The sequence below is a fragment of the Hippopotamus amphibius genome, chromosome 4 (genome assembly GCF_030028045.1).
Source record: "Hippopotamus amphibius kiboko isolate mHipAmp2 chromosome 4, mHipAmp2.hap2, whole genome shotgun sequence".
Taxonomy (NCBI): domain Eukaryota; kingdom Metazoa; phylum Chordata; class Mammalia; order Artiodactyla; family Hippopotamidae; genus Hippopotamus; species Hippopotamus amphibius.
This window is the reverse complement of record NC_080189.1, coordinates 44745496-44765892: the sequence shown is the minus strand read 5'-3', so window position 1 is coordinate 44765892 and position 20397 is coordinate 44745496. Positions and strand designations below refer to the sequence as shown.

Below are 20397 nucleotides of genomic sequence, written 5' to 3'. Positions count from 1 at the left end.
ATACCATGACCCTATTTTTGCTAATCTAAAACTCTTATTCTTTAAACAGTAATTCACAATCCCATTACTGTGTGTCTGTTCTTTCTATCAGGGAGAAATAAGATTCTGGAATGGTTTAAGACTGGATTTTGAAGTCAGCACATAAAAGATTCTCTCACTCACTATGTGTGTGACTTTGACTAAGTCACTTGAACTTTTTAGAGTCTGGTTCATCACCTGTGAAATGAAACACTACTAACTACCATTTTAGGCAGCTGTAAAATGGGCAAACATATAAATTAAGTAACACTATGACTAGCATATAAAAAGTGCTTATTTTATTATCATAAATAAGCCCCTAATCCTGTCCCTTCATGCAGCATGCTCTGTATTGCATCCAATTTTCACCCCTCAGCACCCGTAGTCTGGATCTTCAGTTGTTTGCATTGTTCATAACTGAACATTTCCATCTGTACTTCTTAGGAGCCCCCTCAGTTTCTGCCTTCTGTCTTGCTCTCTACCACAGTGTGCTACCAATTATTGAGCATGACTTTGATGCTTTATATAATATCTCATTTCCTCTTCATAGTCATTTGTCAGGAAGAGATTATTAAGTAACTTGCCCAGGAGCTGAGTGGGTGGTTTTCATGTAGTCTGGGGATGCAGATTTTTACCTACTCTACCACTCAAAGTTGTTGTAAAGACCAAGGTCAAGTGACAATGTTTCATAGACTGTGGAACATGATGCAAACAGAACAGCTCTATCAGCCTAGTATTTGCTCTTCTCTCTGAGACACCGTCTTTGATTCCTAAGTCTTCTGACACGCGGGTTGTACTGTGGGCTGGTTATCTTCATTCCATCTGCGTTTTCACACCTTTGTTTTCCTCCATTTTCTCCCTCCCTTCCTTATATCTCATGTGGCGTTTCCACCAGTCTTCCTCTCTCTTAGTGAGGTCTTACTCTATGTCTCCCTTCCTCAGCCAGAGAGAGCTCTCCTCTCCCTGATGTTTTCTTGCATTACCGACTCTTTCAATCTATCTCTTTTGTATTTGACACCATTTAAAAATTGTTTTCATAGCTCACTTATAGGCAGACAGCTTCACATTTTCCCTTTGTGTTTTTTAAAGGTTTTGGTTTGAAAGAGGGCAGTGCGGGATGTATAGGAGATAAGAAAGAAGAGAAAAGAAACTGTTGGGAGGGGCTGCTGTATTCCATCTTCAAAGAAAGCAGAGCCGGGGTTAGTCCAAGTTGTTTTACAATTGGAAGAGAGTCATCCTACCATAGTTTGGACGAAACCTGGCTTTTTATTGCCAAGAAAGTATAAGATGGAAATGGAGGTAAATGTGAATAATTCAAAGTAATGTTTAAACTTTGAGGATACTTCACCTTCTCTGGAATTAGAGATTTATGCTCGTCAGGAGTTAGGGAGGAATTGGAAATGTTTATGTTACCAGAGTGTAAAACACATTGTCCAGTTGTTTATCTAATCTTTCATTGGACTTGCTTTTAAAAACACGTTTAGATTTGAAGTAGCCTGGGAAAAATAAACTGTTTCAGGCCATAACTTGATGCCCCAGTGGAAATAAGATAGATCCTTTTCCATTCGTTTTGAGAAATTTCCCAAGCAGACAGATGTCTTTGTACCTTCCTTTGCAGTTCCTTCATCCACAAATGACTATTATCAAGAACTAGAATTACAAGTGCTCTGTTACTTCTTTTTAACTTTAGCTCCTACAGAAATTACTACTGGGATCTTATTTCTTTTCTGGGCTGAACATTTTGTTGTTGCACCTACTCAGTCTCACAGATTATCCATGTGTTATCATCCAGGAAGATTCATTTCTTAAAGGCGTGTATTAACTAACACAAAGAACTTTTTGAGGACCTTTTTTGATCCACAGAGCAACCATGTGTGCTAGGGAATAGGAATAAGAGGTACTATACTACGTTCTGCTGAAATTATCTTCCAGCCTCCCAGTGGAAAAGGTAGATGATATTATGTAAAAAAATAGAATGAATTTTGGTTTCCATTGCTTCTTCCTAATCCCTTAGCTTAAATTCATTCACTCAAGGCAACCAGTAATTATTTTGTGCCTATTGTGTGCCAGGAACTATTCTAGGGCTTGGGATACAGCAGCAAACAAAACAGACAAAGATTCCTGAAATTTTGGAACTCTTATTCTAGTGGGGGAGATGATAAACAATAAGCATGATAAAGAAGTAAACTACGTAGTATGTTAGAAAATAACAAGTGTTAGTGTTAAAAGGTGGTAAGTACTATGTCAGAAAAGAGGCAGTTACAAGAATATAATTTTAAATTGGGTCGTTAGGGTAGGCTTTGTTGAGAAAGCAACTTTTGAACAAAGACTTAAAGAAGTGAGGGATTTATCCATGCAGAGATCAGAGAGATAAGTGTTCCAGGTAAGGGAGATGAGCCCAGCATGTTTCAAGGACAGCAAGGAGGCCAGTAGAAAGGCCAAGTGGTAGGAGATGAGGTCAGAGGGTCAGATCATGCACAGCTGTTTGGCCGACTTATGCTTTTTTCTGGGTGAAGTGGGGAGGACCATTTTGAAGAAAGAAATAATATAATCTTACATTTTAAAGGCACCCCTGCCTGCTGTATTGTGAATAGATTATGGGGAGGCGGGATATCAAAGGTAGAAGTGGGCAGTCAGTTTGAAGGTTACTCAGGTAAGAGGTGGATTGCACCAAAGTGGTACTGGTAGTGAAGGTGGTGAGAAGTGATCTGATTCTGGATGTATTTTAAATGTAAAGACAACAGAATTCCTAACAGAGTAGCTGTGATGTCTGAAAGGAAGAAGACAATCCAGAACCAACCCCAAGGGTTTTGGCTCGAACCACTGGAAGGATGCAGTTGAGATGAGAAAGGCTGTGGGGTGGAACAGGTTTGTGGGGAAGATCAGGAGTACAGTTTGGGACATGTTGAGTTTGAGATGCTGTAAGATGTCCAAATAGAGATATTGACTAAGTAGTTTCATATACGAGTCTAAAGTTCAAGAGAGAAGTCTGGGCTGCAGTTATAAAATTAAGAGTTGTCAGCATGAAAGTGTTATTTAAAGCCGTAGACTGCATAAGGTCATCAAGGGAGTGATTTTAGAAAAGAGATGAGAATCAAAGACTGAGTGCTGGGAGTGTCAGAACTTTCAGAAGTTTGGGAGAAAAGGAGGAGTCAGTAAAGGATGCTGAGAAGGAGCAGACAGTGAGGTAAGAGGAAAATCAGTAGAATGTGGCATCCTGGAAGTCAGGCGAAGAAAGAGTTTTAAAAGGTGGTGGAATGATCAGCTGTGTCAAATGCTAATGGATCATGTGAGTTGAGGGCTGAAAAGTGTAGATTTAGCGCTGTGGAGGTCATTAATGAGCTTGAAAAAAGCAGCTTTTGTGGAGTGGTAGAGGCCAGGTCTAGACTGGGATGGATATACAAGAGAAAGGAAAAGAATTGAAAACAGCAAATACAGACAATTCTTTGGAGAAGTTTTGCTGCCAAGAGGAGCAAATAAATTTGAAGAAGATGCAGGAAAGTGCGGGTCAAGAGACAGTAAATTATTGCTGACTTGATGTTTATTGTTGTCCGTTATTATTTATCTAGACCCCAGTCCTTGTTCTTTCTTTATCAGGTTGTTATTTCCTACTGGCTACTGTTCTTTTGCCAGGCCAGACAACTAGTTAGGGTTTTCTTTGACTGGCTAACACGACAGTTTGTATTCCTGGAGGTCAGTGAGCTATAGCTGCTGCTCTCTGCCTTCTGAAAATTCACTACCCTCCTTTCCTTCAGCTTACATGAGAACCTCAGGCTTAGGTGAGGAAATTTTGGCAATATAAGGCAAAGATGATGAGAATAGTAGTAGTACTTATTATTTTAACACTTATGTATCCCTATGAACCAGGCACTATTTGAAGTGCTTCACATAAATTAACTCATTTAATCTTTACAGTTATCCTATGTGCTAGGTACAGTTATCATCTGCATTTTACAAATAAGGAAATTGAGGCAGAGAAAGATTAAGTAACCAGTTAAAAGAAAAAATAAAATGGTGGAGCTGGGATTAAAATTCTGACAGTCTAGCTCCAGAGTCCATTCTCTTGAAGTAAGTGGAGAATTTTAAGAGCAAGATGTTAACTAGAGAGATTTCCCTTTACGTAGTATAAGAGCTTTCTAGAGTTGATGAGCTAAATTTTTTGAGGAACAAGATAGAATACAGGAGCTGATGCAGCATTTCCCCAGATTTACTAGCCTGTACATTAGTGGACTGTCACCAGCACATAATAGTGGAATGATGTGGTAGAGCATTCTTCAAAGATAATTTTTTAAAGACTGTGTTTCCTGTGTGTTTCCTCAAGTTTCATGAATTCCTTTCCAAATCAACAAGTATATATTAAGCATCCACTCTTTGCATAAGAGAAAAAAAATTAACTATTTTCCTCTATGTGTTTATTTTCCTGTGGGAAGCTTATTTGTTTATCACGCAGGCCATAGAACCATCTGGCAATTAAAACAGAAAGTACTGTATATGTGAACATAACACTGTACTATTTTTTTAAGGATTCTTAAAATTTCTGTAGATTTAGAGATGAAGTATGAACTAAATGACCCGTTGTTAAGCATTGTTTCTTAGAGCACTGGCGAGCAGTTGCCACTGAATCCTTCATTAATAATCCCTTCCTTTTCCAGAAGGACTTGCCAACACCCATAAAGTATTCACTGGGAGAATTAAAGTCATATAAAAGTAACTGGCGTTTGCTTCCTTCAAGGCATACATTTAAATGCGCTGCTTTATTCCTCCGCTCCTTGGCTGCCTCCTATGTTTAGTGACACTAGGTCAGCAGACTTCCTCTTTCAAGGTTCATCTGCTGGCCATTTCAATTTCCCATGAGAAAGCAAACCTGCCCGTTTCACCCTTTTATCTTAATGTTTCGTCCATTTGTGTCACATTACCTTGTGAGCTTGCGTTTCTCAGCAGTAGTGGCGCTGCTGGTGAAGAGAAAACAACGAGTGTGATTATACCCCCCGATTGTCGTCTTCATCATCTGAGCCCTTTTAAAATTCCTATTTTGATCTCAGAATAGTGGTTATCTAGGGTAGCAGATTATCACTGATTTCATCTTACAAAGAATGTGCGCTGTTTTTCAAGTGAATTATTTTAATGCCTTGTTTACAGTTTTGGCTTTGACCACTGGGTCCAGCTAGAAACACTCTGCCACTGGTCTACCTACCCCATCTTCTGGGTTTACCCGAGCATTTTTTAGAGCATCAAATATAAATTCATGCTGTGCTCATGGCTTGGAGTTTCATGTGTAATTGGCTATAATATAATGACTAACGTATGTTGAAGGTTAGTACTGAAAATAATAGCCCAACATTTCTTGGGGACGTGCTCAGTGCCAGGCTCTGTGATAATTGTATTACAAGCATCGACCAGTTTAACCTTCATCTCTCATGAAGTCAGTGCTGTGTTTTCTGCATTTTGGAAACAAAGAAACTAAGGCCCAGACTTATGTGACTTTGCTCAAGACCTAATGATACTTGCCATGTCCCATTTCAGATCTCCCTTTCCACTACCAGTGGGCTGGTTTATCATCTCGTGTACATTTCCCTTTTCTGCAAAATATGACATTGGTTAATGGGCTATTGTAAAAATATATCATTAGATAACAATTGTTTAGGAATGAGTCCTGAGTGCTTGTTCAGTTTCTCATTTGTGAAAGAATATGATGAAACCGGTGTTCTCGAGGGCCGTTGTGTTCTTCACTCTTTTCCCTCAACCTGTTTATAACTGAAGTGACCCAGCTGAACTCTCGTTTTCAAAATCACCACCTAGACTCTGTCATTACTAAAAACAACACAATTTGGTCAAGATTATGGCTTTTAATTGGGTTATGGAAAGAAACTCAAGTTGAAGAAATGTTGCCAGGATCACAGGGGAATTAATAACCACTTGATGCAAGAGAGAAGCTGTGGAGAACACTGGCTCTCTTATTATGCGGTGTCCAGGCAAAGTAGAGTTATGCTCTTACTATTTCATTTTTTTAAGAAATTATTATTACAGAACTATTGGCTTCCTTTCTTTCTCAACTGTAGCTATAATGTTTTATTTGTGCATGTGTACTTTTGAGAGAGAGTTGGTCTCTGAAGAGGGACTTAGGAGAGGAAAGTATTTGAAATGGAAATGTCTTAAAATTATGTCTCTTTCCAGTTGTACATTGGATTGCCTTAGGATTTAGAAACAAAATGGAAAGTAAAAACCACAAGCACCTTCTTTTTGAACAAGCAAGTGCTATACTTATCAGTATAGAAAAGATCTAGTTGAAAGACAATAGATCTTGCATTTCCTTGCAGAGTGCTCTAGACATTGATCAACTGGCAAGGAAAAGCAAATATTAACTTTCCCTTCTTCCTCACCTTCTCACAATGGCTGGGTAATACTTTTGTATTCCTGTTTGGAGAATTTAATGGCCTTGTTAATATGTGGGAAAACATTGTGATTGGAGACTTTAACAAAATAGTGAGTAGTCTTTTGGTTTTTTTTTAAGTTCTATGTTTATGTTCTTACTGGGTGTGTGTCTTTCCAAGTACTCCAGGTTAAGAACTAAATGTGTTAGAAAAACAGACGTAATGCAAATAAATGAGAGAGTTCTCATTTCCTTCAGTGAACAAAGCTCTGAGTTCCTGAGCAGTAATTTTATGGGACCTTCTTTCTGTATCAGGAGAAATTGTGCTTACCGCACTTCTTTCCCCTGAGTTCTGTTGTATCATAACTGACTAATGATCTATAGGACCAGACAATTCACCTACATATGGCAGAGGGTCATAATGCACTAACATAGTATGGAGATCACTCTTACCAACAATTAATTGGGGAATTCACTTTGTGAAGCCCTGTTTACAGACTGACATCTGGAGAAATTCTTAACCTGGATCCATTCCAATCTGTAGGATTTATGGACTGTGCTTGCTTTTTTGTAAATAGGACTTTTTCTGCTTGGTGCATTCTGTTTACATAATTATCAATGGATGAAAATAGCTATGTTTCTGTATTTCTTAATCCTTTGTACTAAGTGGACCTAAATTCTAAGTGGTGGTCCAACTAAAAGAATACTTGGACACCTATCATTATTCAAGTTGTGGAAACATCTTAATGCCAGGAGGACCCTACTCTCTTAAATCCAGATTCTCTGACTGGAGCCCTTATACCTCAAGGGACTTAGTAGTCAGCCTTTATGGGAGTTTTAAAACTTGTTGAGACACATGCTAGACCTCTTAAAATATATTAGACTCCCTTTTATTCACAAATTTGGTCTCTGCTGTGAGGTGTGAAATGGAAATATTTTCGAACATAGGTATACGTGCATAGTCTTGAACACATTTTAAGTTCTTACTGGGTGCGAGGGAGATCAAAGTTTGTTATTAGGCAGTGGAAATGAACTCCCAAACATTCCACAGGCATCATGTGGGACACACATTACAGTGACCCTCACCTGCCTCTCTGTGGTTAGCCATTATTATCTCAGTTGCTAGTAGATGAGCTACTGTCTAGCAGTCAGCATGTCATCTGCAAATATAGGGAGCAAGAAAAGTTATAGAATGGATTATAAAAGAAAAATAGAAAAACAAATATCATATGTTGGAACTGGAAAGACTAAGACTATATAAAAAGGCATTTTTTCTTCTGTTTTCCTGAGTTTTGAAACTATAAAATTGTACCACGTTAAGTGTGGGATGCCTCCTTATTACAACAAAGTAAAGGGTAGAATGGAAGTGAAGATGAGAAAGATATTGACATATGCTCTCCAGTTCCTCCTTCAGAGAAGCAGCGTCACCAAATGATATCAACCTGATTTGCCAAGCTATGGTAAGAAGTCATTCAGTGATATATTACATTCTTGAGGGCTTTATTCCAAGATGTGCTTTGACAAGGTCTGCCTGTTGTATTTTTAACAGCCTCCTATATGTGTGGTTTTCTGGAATATCTGCTTAGTAAGCACCTTTGTAAACCCAATTTCACAGAAGTCTTGGCTTTCTAAAATGGCCCTTAAGCACCGAACAGACTCATACACACACACACACTCTCTCTCTCTCACGCGCGCACGCGCGTGCGCGCACACACACACACACACATCATTAGTCAAAAAAATCCCAGCAAGCATAGCTTTACCAATTATGGTGTGCTGTTAAGGAAATGTTAAGTCCAAGTACAAGATGGACTGGGCCCTTTGAAGTCCAGTGTGAAAGAAAAGAAGTCAGTAGAGAATTAATCAGGGAAAATGCAGCCCCACTTTTCCTCCAAGCTTTTTGCTGTTTATCTCCATGGCAGCCCTTGTGTAAGTCTTTATCTGTATTTTATACACAATTTTTCCTAGCTATACCTCCTGCTCTGCATTAAATTTTTCTAACTGCTATTGTATTTTTTATTCTTTAATATTTTATTATCTCTACCTTCAGTAAGTCATCCCAAATATCTTCGGTAGAAATGTACACACAGAAAAATGGAATATGTTGATAATTCATCTTCTCCTCCCCACTTTTCCTTTTCATCCTCTATCTCCTTCTCTCTTTTACCCACCCCTCTTCCTTCCATTCTTCCATTTTGTCAAAAAATGTCTGAATACTTGGTTAAATTTATTACACGAACATACAGTAGGATTCTTGGCTTTCTATAGCTTACATTCTCCTTGGGCTAGAAAAATATATGTTAAGAAAATAGAAAAATGAACAGAGTAGAGGAGAATTATCAGGAAAACTCATATACATATCTTTATGCCTATGTGTGGATGTATGTGCACACTTGAAGAGAGAGAGACAGAGGGAGAGAAACTGAGAAAGGACAAAGAGTGAAGCTTTTTCCAATGAATATATCTTCAGAGAATGTTTTAACTACTCCTAGTCTCTTAGGGGAGCTTTTCATATTTAAGATAGTGAAATGTTCTTTTCAAAGCACCCATTCCCCATGCTTCACATGAATTATAAACCTTTGAAATGAAATCTGAATGTTAACCTCAAAAACACTTTATCCATCAAGCATATCTTGATTAAAAGAAAAATGTCACTGGTGTATATTTTTGAGGTTTCTGCTGTTTTTAATTCTTTAGTGGCAATTCAGGCATATGAACAGAAGATTCTTTGGCTGGTAAGTCAGAGCAGGGTCTGTGGTCATTTGTGATTCTCAAAGTGTCTGCTTGTTTAATTCCTTTTAAATATATGAAGAAAAAAAATTTTCCTCCCTGAAGGAATGAAACATTTGCACCCATACACAGTTGATTGCAAAGGTCTCTGTTGCAATAATATAAATCTGCGAAGTCCTAAAATACACCCAAAGAACAGCTTGCCAACCTTCTGGGTTTTAACTACTCCTAGTCTCTTAGGGGAGCTTTTCATATCATTGAAAGGGAGTACTGGTCTGGACAGCCAACTCACAAGCAAATCCACTGAGATCTTGCTGGGAAAAAAGCTGTCCTTGAGAAAGTTTTAATAGTTTAGGAAGCAAGAGAACCAGGAATCAGCTCTAGAATATGAGGGGCATCCACTACCCTCTCTGAGCCTCTGTTTTGATGTCTCCTAAATGAAGGTGGTTGCACTAAAAGCTAAAGTTCTTCGATTCCACAGATATGGTGTGGAAAGTGTATCTATGCCAAGAAAATTCGTAGAAGACAGAGATGGTAAAATGTACTTTGTGCTGAACACTGTGTTCAGTGTACACAGCCTCACATAATCCTCACAATAGGCCTCATTAAGACCCTCTCTTTACAGATGGGGCAACTGGTAACCTGCCTGGGTCCAACAGCTAGACCCCACCTGACCCACCCCTGAGAACTTCACAGTCTAAGTCAAACCTTGCTGTTGGCCCCCTTCCCCTTCTTTAATGCAGTGGCCTCCCCATTCACTACCCACCTGGCTTTCACTTTTAATAGAGAAAAAGATGAACAACTGCAGACAATCCTAAAATATGGGAAACTCAAAGAATTTGTGAAAAGAAATTGTCTTTAAAATTTTTCCCCCAATCTAGTCCTGAGAAAAATATTAAACAAATTCCAGTAGAAGGGCATTCTGCAATATACCTGACCACTACTCCTCAAAACTTCAAGGCCATCAAATGTAAGGAAAGTCTGAGAAACTGTCACCACCAAGAAGAGGCAAAGGAGATACGTCAACTAATGTTGTTGGGTATTCTAGGTGGGATCCTGAGACAGAAAAAGATGTTAGGTAAAAACTAAGGAAATCTGAATAGACTGTAGATTTTAACTAATAATAATGTATCAATACTGGTTCCTTGATCATAACTAATGCACCACACTAATGCAATATGTTAACTATAGGAGAAACTGTGCAGAGAATATATGGGAATTCTCTGTACTGTTTACTAAATTTTTCTGTACATCTAAAACTGCTCTAAAAATTATGCTGTTTTTAAAATAAAAGCTTATCACTGCCTAAACAAAAAGAGCATTTGTAGCAGTAGGGCAAACAATATTCTTTTAAAGAACTGCTACTATTACTCCTCTTCCTCCTCCTCATTACTATTATTATAGTAGTACTATCAGATGATCTTGCAGTGTTAAATGCCTCTGGGAACCTTTAGAATTAGGATGCAGTAGAAAGAGTAGCTCTCTGTGAGCCTTGGATTAGACCAGGCGTTGACAAACTACTTATAGGCAATGGGCCAGATTTGGCCCACTGCCTGTTTTAGTAAATAAAGTTTTATTGGAACACAACAAATACTCATTCATGTTTACATTTTGCCCTTGGCTGCTTTTGGACTAAAATGGCAAAACTGAGTAGTTGCAGCAGAGACCAGATGGCCTACAGAGCTTAAAAAATATGTACTATCTGGCCAACCCCTGGTTTAGGCTCCTTGAGTTACAACACAGATGGTGAGGCAGGTAAGCTGGGCCACCAGAATTCACCTGGGTTCGAATCAAGTATCTATCAAATAGAACTCAACAGAGCAAGCAGCATGAGTAAATAGAGTGGTCAGCTTCAGAGGTGGCCACGTGTTTAAGGTTTCTTGGCACTTTTTTTTTTGCTGCATGGCTGCATCGTTTGGCCCCATGGATGTATCAGCTGTGTGAACCCTCCCCCTTCAGACTCCCATCTTTAGGGACTTCTGTGTTGGCCTATTCACTCTACTCTTCTTTTAGTGTTCCTAACCTTGACATGAGAGTAAATAGTCAGAATTTAATGTGTTTTTCAGTGTGCCAAGCACTTATACACACTCATCAATTTCTTCCTGATGAAGTAGGGCTGCCATAGTCTCTGTTTATAGATAAGGAAACTGAGGCTCATTAAAGTGAAATAATTTGCTCTAGAAGGTCACTTGGCTCATAAATGCTGAGCTGTGGTTTGAATCAGGGCTTCGTTAAACCCTCTGCAAACAAGCCCACATTCAGTGCTGGAGCTGGCTCACACTGGCTGGTGAGAACCAATCATTGAACTTTTAGGAATAAATTCAGCCATTGTTAAAAATTAACTTATGTAAACTTATAACCAAATAAATTGTATTAAGAACAAAGAAAATACACCTCAGAGCTCTTAATTAGTTATTTTGTGATCACATCTTACTATTCTCTATGCTCGAGATAATTTATGCCTACAGAATCTGTATGGTGAAAGTGCTGTCTCACAGTGTCACACTCTTACGCATCTCTGCCAAGCTCTACATTTGGTGATGTCATGTTGTTTGCTTGAAACTGGCCATGATAGGAATATTTACACCAAAGAAATGGGCAAACACTACAGATAAAGGCTTTATTTTTTTTCTTGAAAGCCAGCTGGTTACATGTTTACCAGCATACCAGCTCTTACCTTGCATTCTGATTTTGATCTCTAGTATTCTAGACAGTTATATTTGTTTCTGCTTGGCCTCCTATCTTGAACTTTGAACTCTATAACTTTCATAGTTCATGCTATAGCAATCTACAGAGAAGACTTGAGTTCTTTTTTATCGTTGTTTCTGTTTGTTTGTTTTTCTGACAGTGGGTAGAAATTCCTTAGTGTAATTCCCTTGTTGGTAAAATATGTTCCACCTGGTGAGGAGGAAGTTTCAACTATTTTGTAATTTGCTTTTTAATGCAGAAACAGTTTTGAGGATAGCTTGTAATCCATAAAAAAAAAAAAAAAAACCCTAGAGTTGAATTATCTTTATAAACATAGGGTGGTGATCTCCTATTGTTCAGAATTTTGGGTAAGATTTTCTACTTAATTTTCTGGCTATATGATGATTGTAACCAGAAAAAATTTCTTAGTAAGTGGTGCTGGGAAAATTGGACAGCTACATGTAAAAGAATGAAGTTAGAACACTTCCTAACATCATACTCAAAAATAAACTCAAAATGGATTAAAGACCTACATGTAAGGTCAGACGCTGTAAAACTCCTAGAGGAAAACATAGGCAGAAGACTCTATGATATAAATCAAAGCAAGATCCTTTGTGACCCATCTCCTGGAATAATGGAAATAAAAGCAAGAATAAACAAATGGGACCTAATGAAACTCAAAAACTTTTGCACAGCGAAAGAAACCGTAAACAAGACAAGAAGGCAACCCTCAGAATGGGAGAAAATACTTGCCAAAGAAGCAATGGACAAAGGATTAATCTCCAAAATATACAAGCAGCTCATGCAGCTTAAGACCAAAAAAGCAAATAACCCAATCCACAAATGGGCAGAAGACCTAAATAGACATTTCTCCAAAGAAGACATGCAGATGGCTAACAAACACATGAAAAGATGCTCAACATCACTAATCATCAGAGAAATGCAAGTCAAAGCCACAATGAGGTATCACCTCACACCAGTCAGAATGGCCATCATCACAAAATCTAGAAACAATAAATGCTGGAGAGGATGTGGAGAAAAGTGAACTCTTCTGCACTGTTGGTGGGAATGTAAGCTGGTATAGCCACTATGGAAAACAATTTGGAGGTTCCTTAAAAAACTAAAAATAGAACTAGCATATGACCCAGTAATGCCACTCTTGGGCATATACCCAGAGAAAACCATAATCCAAAAAGAAACATATACCACAATGTTCATTGCAGCACTGTTTACAATAGCCAGGACATGGAAGCAACCTAAATGCCCATCAACAGTTGAATGGATAAAGAAGATGTGGCATATATATACAATGGAATATTAGCCATAAAAAGGAATGGAATGGAGCTATATGTAATGAGGTGAATAGACCTAGAGTCTGTCATACAGAGTGAAGTCAGCCAGAAAGAGAAAAATAAATACTGTATGCTAACTCATATATACAGAATCTAAAAAAAAAAAAAAAAAAATGGTACTGGTGAACCCAGTGACAGGGAAAGAATAAGATGCAGATGCAGAGAATGGACTGGAGGACACGGGGTTTGGGGGAGCAGGGGGCGAAGGGGAAGCTGGGATGAAGTGAGAGAGTAGCATAGACATATATACACTACCACCTGTAAAATAGATAGCTAGTGGGAAGTTGCTGTATAACACAGGGAGATCAACTTGATGATGGGTGATGCCTTAGAGGGCCAGGACAGGAAGAGTGGGAGGGAGTTGCGGGAGGGAGAGGATGTGGGGATATATGTAGAAATACAGCTGATTCACTTTAGTGTACCTCAAAAGCTGGTACAAGAGTGTAAAGCAATTATTTTCCAATAAAGAGCTTGAAAAAAAATGTTTAAATTTAAGTATAGTGGATTTACAATGTTTCATATGTATAGCAAAATGATTCAATTATACATATACGTATATACCTATTCTTTTTCAGATTCTTTTCCATGATAGGTTATTACAAGGTATTGAATATAGTTCTCTGTGCTATACTTGACCTTGTTGTTTATTTTATATATAGGAGGATTGGTATATATATTAATGTCTTATTAATTTGCAAAGAAACAAATTTTTGCAGCCAGGTTTAGTTAACACAAATGGTAATGCACATAATTTGATTGGTAACAATTCAGAGGAAGAGGAAGCCTAGTGAAATGTCTCCAGAATATCCTCTTAAACATCAATGGCACAATCTCCAATTTATAAACTGTCTTGTTCCAAATGCTTCTATAATGATTGTTTGCAATTCATGATACATGCGTCATGTTTTCAGATTTCACCTACAGGGGTTAGGCTTCCAGATTACTCCAGAAAAGCGTTTTAAGTATTTAACCGTAATAGGACTCTATAATAAAGCTATCACTTATAACATTGTTCCCTTATGAAAATGCCCCCAGAGTTCTGACTCGGGATCCCAGATTCGCTTAATGAAACTCCCCTTCATGTGAGAGCACAGGAATAGAAGTGGATCTCCATAATTGTAGCAGCAGTGGTCACGGGAGAGCCTGGACATCCCACATTGGTGGGGAGAGGGGGACTGTTCTGGACATTATGCAGTGAGGGAGCTGTCAGCCAGATATTGGAGTAGAAGGGAGATACATAAGTAAGTTGTGAGAAGCCCCTGCTGTTGCCAGAGTTTACTGGCTATTTGAACTTTTGATAATTAGGAATTATTGAATTTTTATTTTGAATTTATTTTATTTTGAATTATTGAATTATTATTTTAAAGTATAATTCCATGTATCATAATAATTAATGTAGACCATATCTTGAAATCAGTGCTATTCAAAGTGTGACTAGAAGACTAGCATCTGTCTGCAAACTGTTTGTTACCTGAAATTGAGACTGTGTTCAGAAGCTTGTAGCAATTGACAGAGTACTTTTACAATGATTGAATTTAAAACATGAGGGCCTGTATATTGTTTATTTCATTTTTCTAGTAATTGCTTTTATTCATTTTTATTATATTTGACAAAAGTATTGGTTTAGATAGACTGGAAATTTTAAGGCTTGTCCTTTTGAGAAGCATTCCTATAGTGTGGGGATCTGAGTTTCAGCTCATATAGACTTGCTGTGTAACCTTTAGCAAATGACATAATCACTTGCTTTACGTTTAATAAATTGAGACTTTCTAGCAGGCCTGACACTTAGTTTTACAAAGCCGAATCACGGATGCAAAACATATCAAAATTTTTATTTTCTTTAATAGCAAGAAGGTGGGAAATTCAATCTCAGTTATTATTTTATTATTTCACCTCCCCCCACTCCGATCCCCATATGGGGCTCAGAAAATGAGGGCACAGTACTCCCAACAGCCTCATTGCCTAAGCCCACAGGAGAGGTTGGGTGGAGTGAGGGAGTCCTTGCTGAGACTGGGACTCCTTATGCCCAGCCCTCCTGTGTTCTAAACCTCCATCTCTTGCTACTTGATTAGCTTGGGGTAGTCCAGCCTGGGTCTCAGATGTCTGTCTCCCTCTGAGCTTTACCCCTCTGAGTTATGACTAGAGGGAAGCATAGAGTCAGCACCATATCCTCAGTGAGCTCAGGCTTTGGAAAACCAAGTCTAGAAAGGAAAGTATTTTCAGGCTACTTTTGATTTGGCCCCATTACAAATTTCTGAGACAAGGAGGCATAGAATGGCCCAGGGAAATTTGGGGGCAAAGGGGAATGGGAGAGGGACAGCAGAATAAAAAGACAAAAATTAATACAGTTGTAAAATGGGGCCAATGCTTTCATTACAGGGTTGTTTGAGGATTGAGTGAACTAATGCATTGAGAATTCATGGCTGAGTGCCCAGCTTACAGTAGGTCCACAGCACTACAATTTCCAGATCAGGAAGTCCATGGCTCTTCCTTGTTTTTGCCTATTGGCTCATATGTGATGCACGCACAATGTGTGTTTGGATAATTTCATCCAGCTGTGGTTTTTCTTCTCCCTCTCCTCTGATGTGATGGGTTCTAAGCCAAGGGTCCTTTATTGAATATCCATGGAACCCAGGCTACACTTCCGAGATGGACTTCAGAAGGTCTGTTAGTGTGGAAATTTTATATTTTATTTCTCTCCTTTTACTGCTTACTCTGAAACTTTTAACAAACAAATATTTTTTTCCTAGCAAAAATCTCATCAGATATACCCATTTGCCCTTCTTAGCAGATTCTAATTCAGTAGGTGTGGGCGGGGCCCGAGATTGCATTTGCCTTCTGTTGCCTGCTAGCAGCACTGAACTTGCCATTTTCTTTTTGCAAGGTATCTAGTTATCAGAAGCAGCCACCCTATTCTGGAATCCTTATAATTATAAATGTTGCCATGCCACAGCTACTTGATCTCGTGGTCTTGACTTCTACATATACACCATCCCAGTTAACCATGGGTGAAAGCTTAAGCAATTGCATAACAGGAGTTATTCCCAATCTGTTTACACCCAGCCATGGAGACCCTATTTCCTACAGATAGGTGGGCAATCTATCCTCAAAATTCCATCTCGAAGCCCTGCTTTTTAGTACTACTTCCCATGCCAATGATTTTTGCAAGAAAACAGAGCCTGAGGGAGGAATTAAAGTGGCAGTTTATTTGGCCAACTCAGGGAAGGGAGGATGAGGGAAAAGGGAAGTGAGGTGAGGAAATACATGAAGTAATACAAAGTGATACATCCTGCACTGGTGACCACTTCTCTCAAAGAGCCAGGAAGAGACCCAGCAGGTGCATCCGTTCAGCACACAGTACTTTTATGGAGGTTGGCAGAAAAGAAATAATAATTCAGAGTCGACCCAGAGAAAGAGGCAGGAGGGGAATTCTGCAATGAACTCCTTCCCTTCTCCCATTTCCCATTGGTCGGGGTGCCAGATCTCCCATCCTATTGTTCCTTCCAAGCTTAAAGTGGCAGAATTTCTGGGCGTATGGTTGGTCAGTCTGGCCACATGCAGGTATCCAAAGAAAAGGGGGTGGCATTCCTAGGACAAGTGACTGGTCAACCCCGCAGTGAGATTTGAGCCCTGCATCTTTGTATTTTGGACAAGGCAAAACTTTTCTGCCAAGGATGAGAGAGGAAAGTACATATGTTGTAATTTATGTAATGGATGGTCTACAAGATAATCTACAGCAACTGACTTCCCTTTTGTGCCCACATGATTGAAGAACTGGTGCTTTTGAAGTCTTCATCCTTCTCACCTGCCCCACTGTTGAGTCAGCTGGAATAAATGATAGACACTGATTAGGCAGTGCAGGGCTGCCTCTCTCCATGCACGGCAGCACTGCTATCTGATCACTGCACTGTCTCCCGTCTGCTGGCTGGGGACACTTCTTCCCCACTCTTGAAGTTTCCTGTGTGCAAAGGTAGCTGCATCACTACAACATTCCTGCCCTCATCCTGCTTCCTCCCTCCCTCTGCCTTGGGGATGGAGAAATGACTGAATCTGATTCATGAGTCTGGAAAGCCATTCTTTGGCCTTCTTTCTTGGGATCAGGGTTCTGGGTACTGTTTTGCAGGGAGGACTCCCTGTTTTCTGTGCTTCCCTGTCATTAATCTTACAGAGGTACCCCTTTCCCACCTCCGCATACCCTATTCCCTTTTTCTCAATTGGATGAAGGTCCAGGAGGGGAGGAAGGGTGCTATTTCTTGGGCTTCTTCAAAGTCCCAGCACCTCTGAGCCTATCCCTGGTCTCACAATACTCTAAGCAGTGCTTCTGGCAGCCACACCTAGTAGATCATCAGGTGAGATAAAACCTGCTGACACCCAAGACCTGCAGCCAGGTATTTCTTTGGCTGATGCTGCAACTGGGAGTCATGTAGTAAATGGTTAGATAACACAGGCTTAGGGAGTTGTCAGGCTTGGGTGTGAGCTCTGTCTTACTCCTTAGTTGCTCTGCGTCCTTGTGAAAGAATTAACATGAAGAATGGCTTTGAGAGAAAAATAAGTACAGTGTACAGTATGTTACAACATTTCCAGGAAATGATGTACTGATCTCGTGAGACCTCAGTTTTCCTATCTGTAAAAGGAGAATAGTAATATCTATTTCATGGTGTGGTTTGTAGGAACTAAATGAGATAATATGGGCAGAGTTTTCAGCACTGAGAAAGTATGTAATAATGATAGTTATTGTTACCATGATCTATCTACAGGCTTTGGAAAGAGATTAAAAATAAGCCTGGTTCTCCTTCTGGATGGGGTCCTAGCTATTTTCAGATATAGCTGGGCAAGTGCCATTGCATTGATGGATAATCCTAACATTTCCTGTTTGAGGAACCCTGAGGCTACCTCTAATTCTTATTTATGAATGTGGAAATCCTTGTCTCTCAAGTTTCCCTCAACATCAATTTCTTTTTCAGAGTTGATGCAAAGGGATGGATGGTAAGGTGTATTTTCCTTCAGACCTGGGATCTTGCCACTTCCCTCTCATTTGAGTGATGTGGTTTACACATCAGTGCTGCTGGTACTCTCTCTTTATAAACCCCCGCACGCATAAAGCCAAACTTGAATATGGAGGCTTTGGACTCAGTATATGAGAAGGCTCAGAAAAAGAAATAAAAATAACACTTCATTTACAAGAAGAATGGCTTTGGGAAAAAATGTGTACAGTATATAGCATGTTAGTACATTTCCAGAAAATGATGTCAAATTAGTCAAATCAAGTTGCAGATGTAGTCAGGAAATTCTCAACATGAGTTTTCCATACAAGATTTTGGTGGATAAAATCAAATCACTTATACCTAATACTTTAAAAGTGCAGTGGTGCCAGCTCATCCTCAAGTCACCTTGGAATTGACTTGGAATTGAAAGCTTCCACAATGCAGTTCATAGCTTGCTGTTGTGTCTGTGCTGTAAGGTGTCGGGATTCAGGAATAGAATCAAATTCCTGAGAAATACCACTGTAGTCACCATGTCAGAACACCAGTACCCTTCCTCTTTGTTCAAGGAAGGTTTCGTTCCCTCATGGTCGATGTGTTTTGTTTCTTTTATAGTTTCTGATGTTCTGGTGTTAAAGAGAATTTCTGCTGAGGTATCATTATAGTATGGATATCACATATGCTATAGATTTTATCCTTTCTGACTTTAAAAAGGATAAATTTGAAGATAACACCATTGCTGCTGTTGCTAAGTGCTCTGCGGTATGTCTTTGAAAGCAATGACTCATTCCCAGCATTTTCACTGAAAGGGATACATTTAAGATTATTCTTTTTTGGTCTGCTCCTGAAGATTGCTGTCTTATCATTTATTATCTTCATGACTAGTACGTTCTTAAGCTGAGGTTGCCATATGGAGAGGTAGATTTTTCTACACATTGCTTAAAATATTGTTTGTATTTTTCAACTAGGTGGCTGTGCTACGATCCCAGAATCAGACCTAGAGGAAAGATCAATTGAACAAGACTCCACTGAACTGTTTACCAACCACAAACACCTCATCGTGGAGACGCCCATGCCTGGTAAGAGAATGGGTGGCCTTCACAAATGATATGTCAGGAACAGCAACACTATGGTCAGATTTTGTCATACCAGGAAGCATTTTGCAAAATTGCTTGTTTTCTAACTTATTCATCCTTCCCCTTGGCATTGGTGCAGCTGAATTTGATAATTTGTGTATTCCTTTCAATATTTAGACATTTTCTCTCTCTTGCTCTTTCATTTTTCCAGAAGTTTCACCCCTCCAAGGAGTCTCAGAATAGTTGAAGTAGCATTGTCTGGTTGAGGGGAAGATGGCCTTCCCAAGGCTGATCCTGTGTGGACCACGTGCCAAGCACAGATGAAGGGCTGGCCCAGGTGCTTCATCCAGCTCACCTGCCAGGAGATAACAATAGGTAGAGATGGGGATCACAGGACTTTTAATTTTTCTGGGAGGACTTGTAATACTGTGGGCAAGTCAGTTGAACTTGTTTTACCAGTAAAGAATATTGCTGCTTTTTGGTCATCTGTATGCTTTCAGCTGCAGGATATAGTGAGATGACATCTTTTGGGGACAGACTTTATAATGCAAAGACCTAGATCCTATTTGATACCCCAATTTTTTCACAGAATTCTTATATAGTAAGTGTATCGAGTTTAATAAAGCATCTCATTGTCAAAGGATGTCTTGGATTTGGTTTATAATCAGAGGGTTATATAGTTGATTTCTTTATTTATTTCAAGGGAAAAAATTGAATGGAACTAAAGATGTCACTACTCCGTGGTAAGACTTGAATGTGGTTGTTTTATAAATAAAAGAAACTAGTGTTGAGCTAGAAGTAGGGAAAGGTGAGTATTCTAGTATTGTATGAAAATGTTAAAATATTTTTAAGGAAGCTAGTGCATTAATATCCTTTTTTCATTATCCCAGTGGGTGATACCTTTTAAAAATCCAGGTTATAAAAGAATTCACACTTTATTATAATTAAAATGTAAGGTTTTCATACACAAGAAATAAAAGAGATTTTGCCAATTTCAAGTTAAAATTACAGTTGCAAGACTGATTTATTTAAATAAAATATGTCTGTGCCTGTTTTGGAATGCCTCAGTCAATACAAAGGAGAAAGTGGCTCGTGGTTTTTCCATATGTGAAATGTCAAAAAAATTGCAGAAGATGTATTATTTATTATTTATAGCATTCTTTTTTAGGACATGCAGCAGA

At 39.0% G+C, this 20397-nt stretch overlaps 1 protein-coding gene across 10 annotated transcripts in view; it reads left to right on the top strand.

The window, feature by feature from the left end:
* Nucleotides 1–19856, top strand: part of BBS9 (Bardet-Biedl syndrome 9) — a 452928-nt gene extending 433072 nt beyond the window's left edge. For all 10 annotated transcript variants that reach the window (XM_057732077.1, XM_057732081.1, XM_057732080.1 and 7 more), the window contains 2 exons: nucleotides 19109–19219; nucleotides 19428–19856. In XM_057732077.1, coding sequence (XP_057588060.1) covers nucleotides 19109–19219; nucleotides 19428–19459 — 143 coding nt within the window. In that variant the 3' untranslated portion in view covers nucleotides 19460–19856. The remainder of the gene's footprint in view (nucleotides 1–19108; nucleotides 19220–19427) is intronic.
* Nucleotides 19857–20397: the final 541 nt, after the last annotated feature.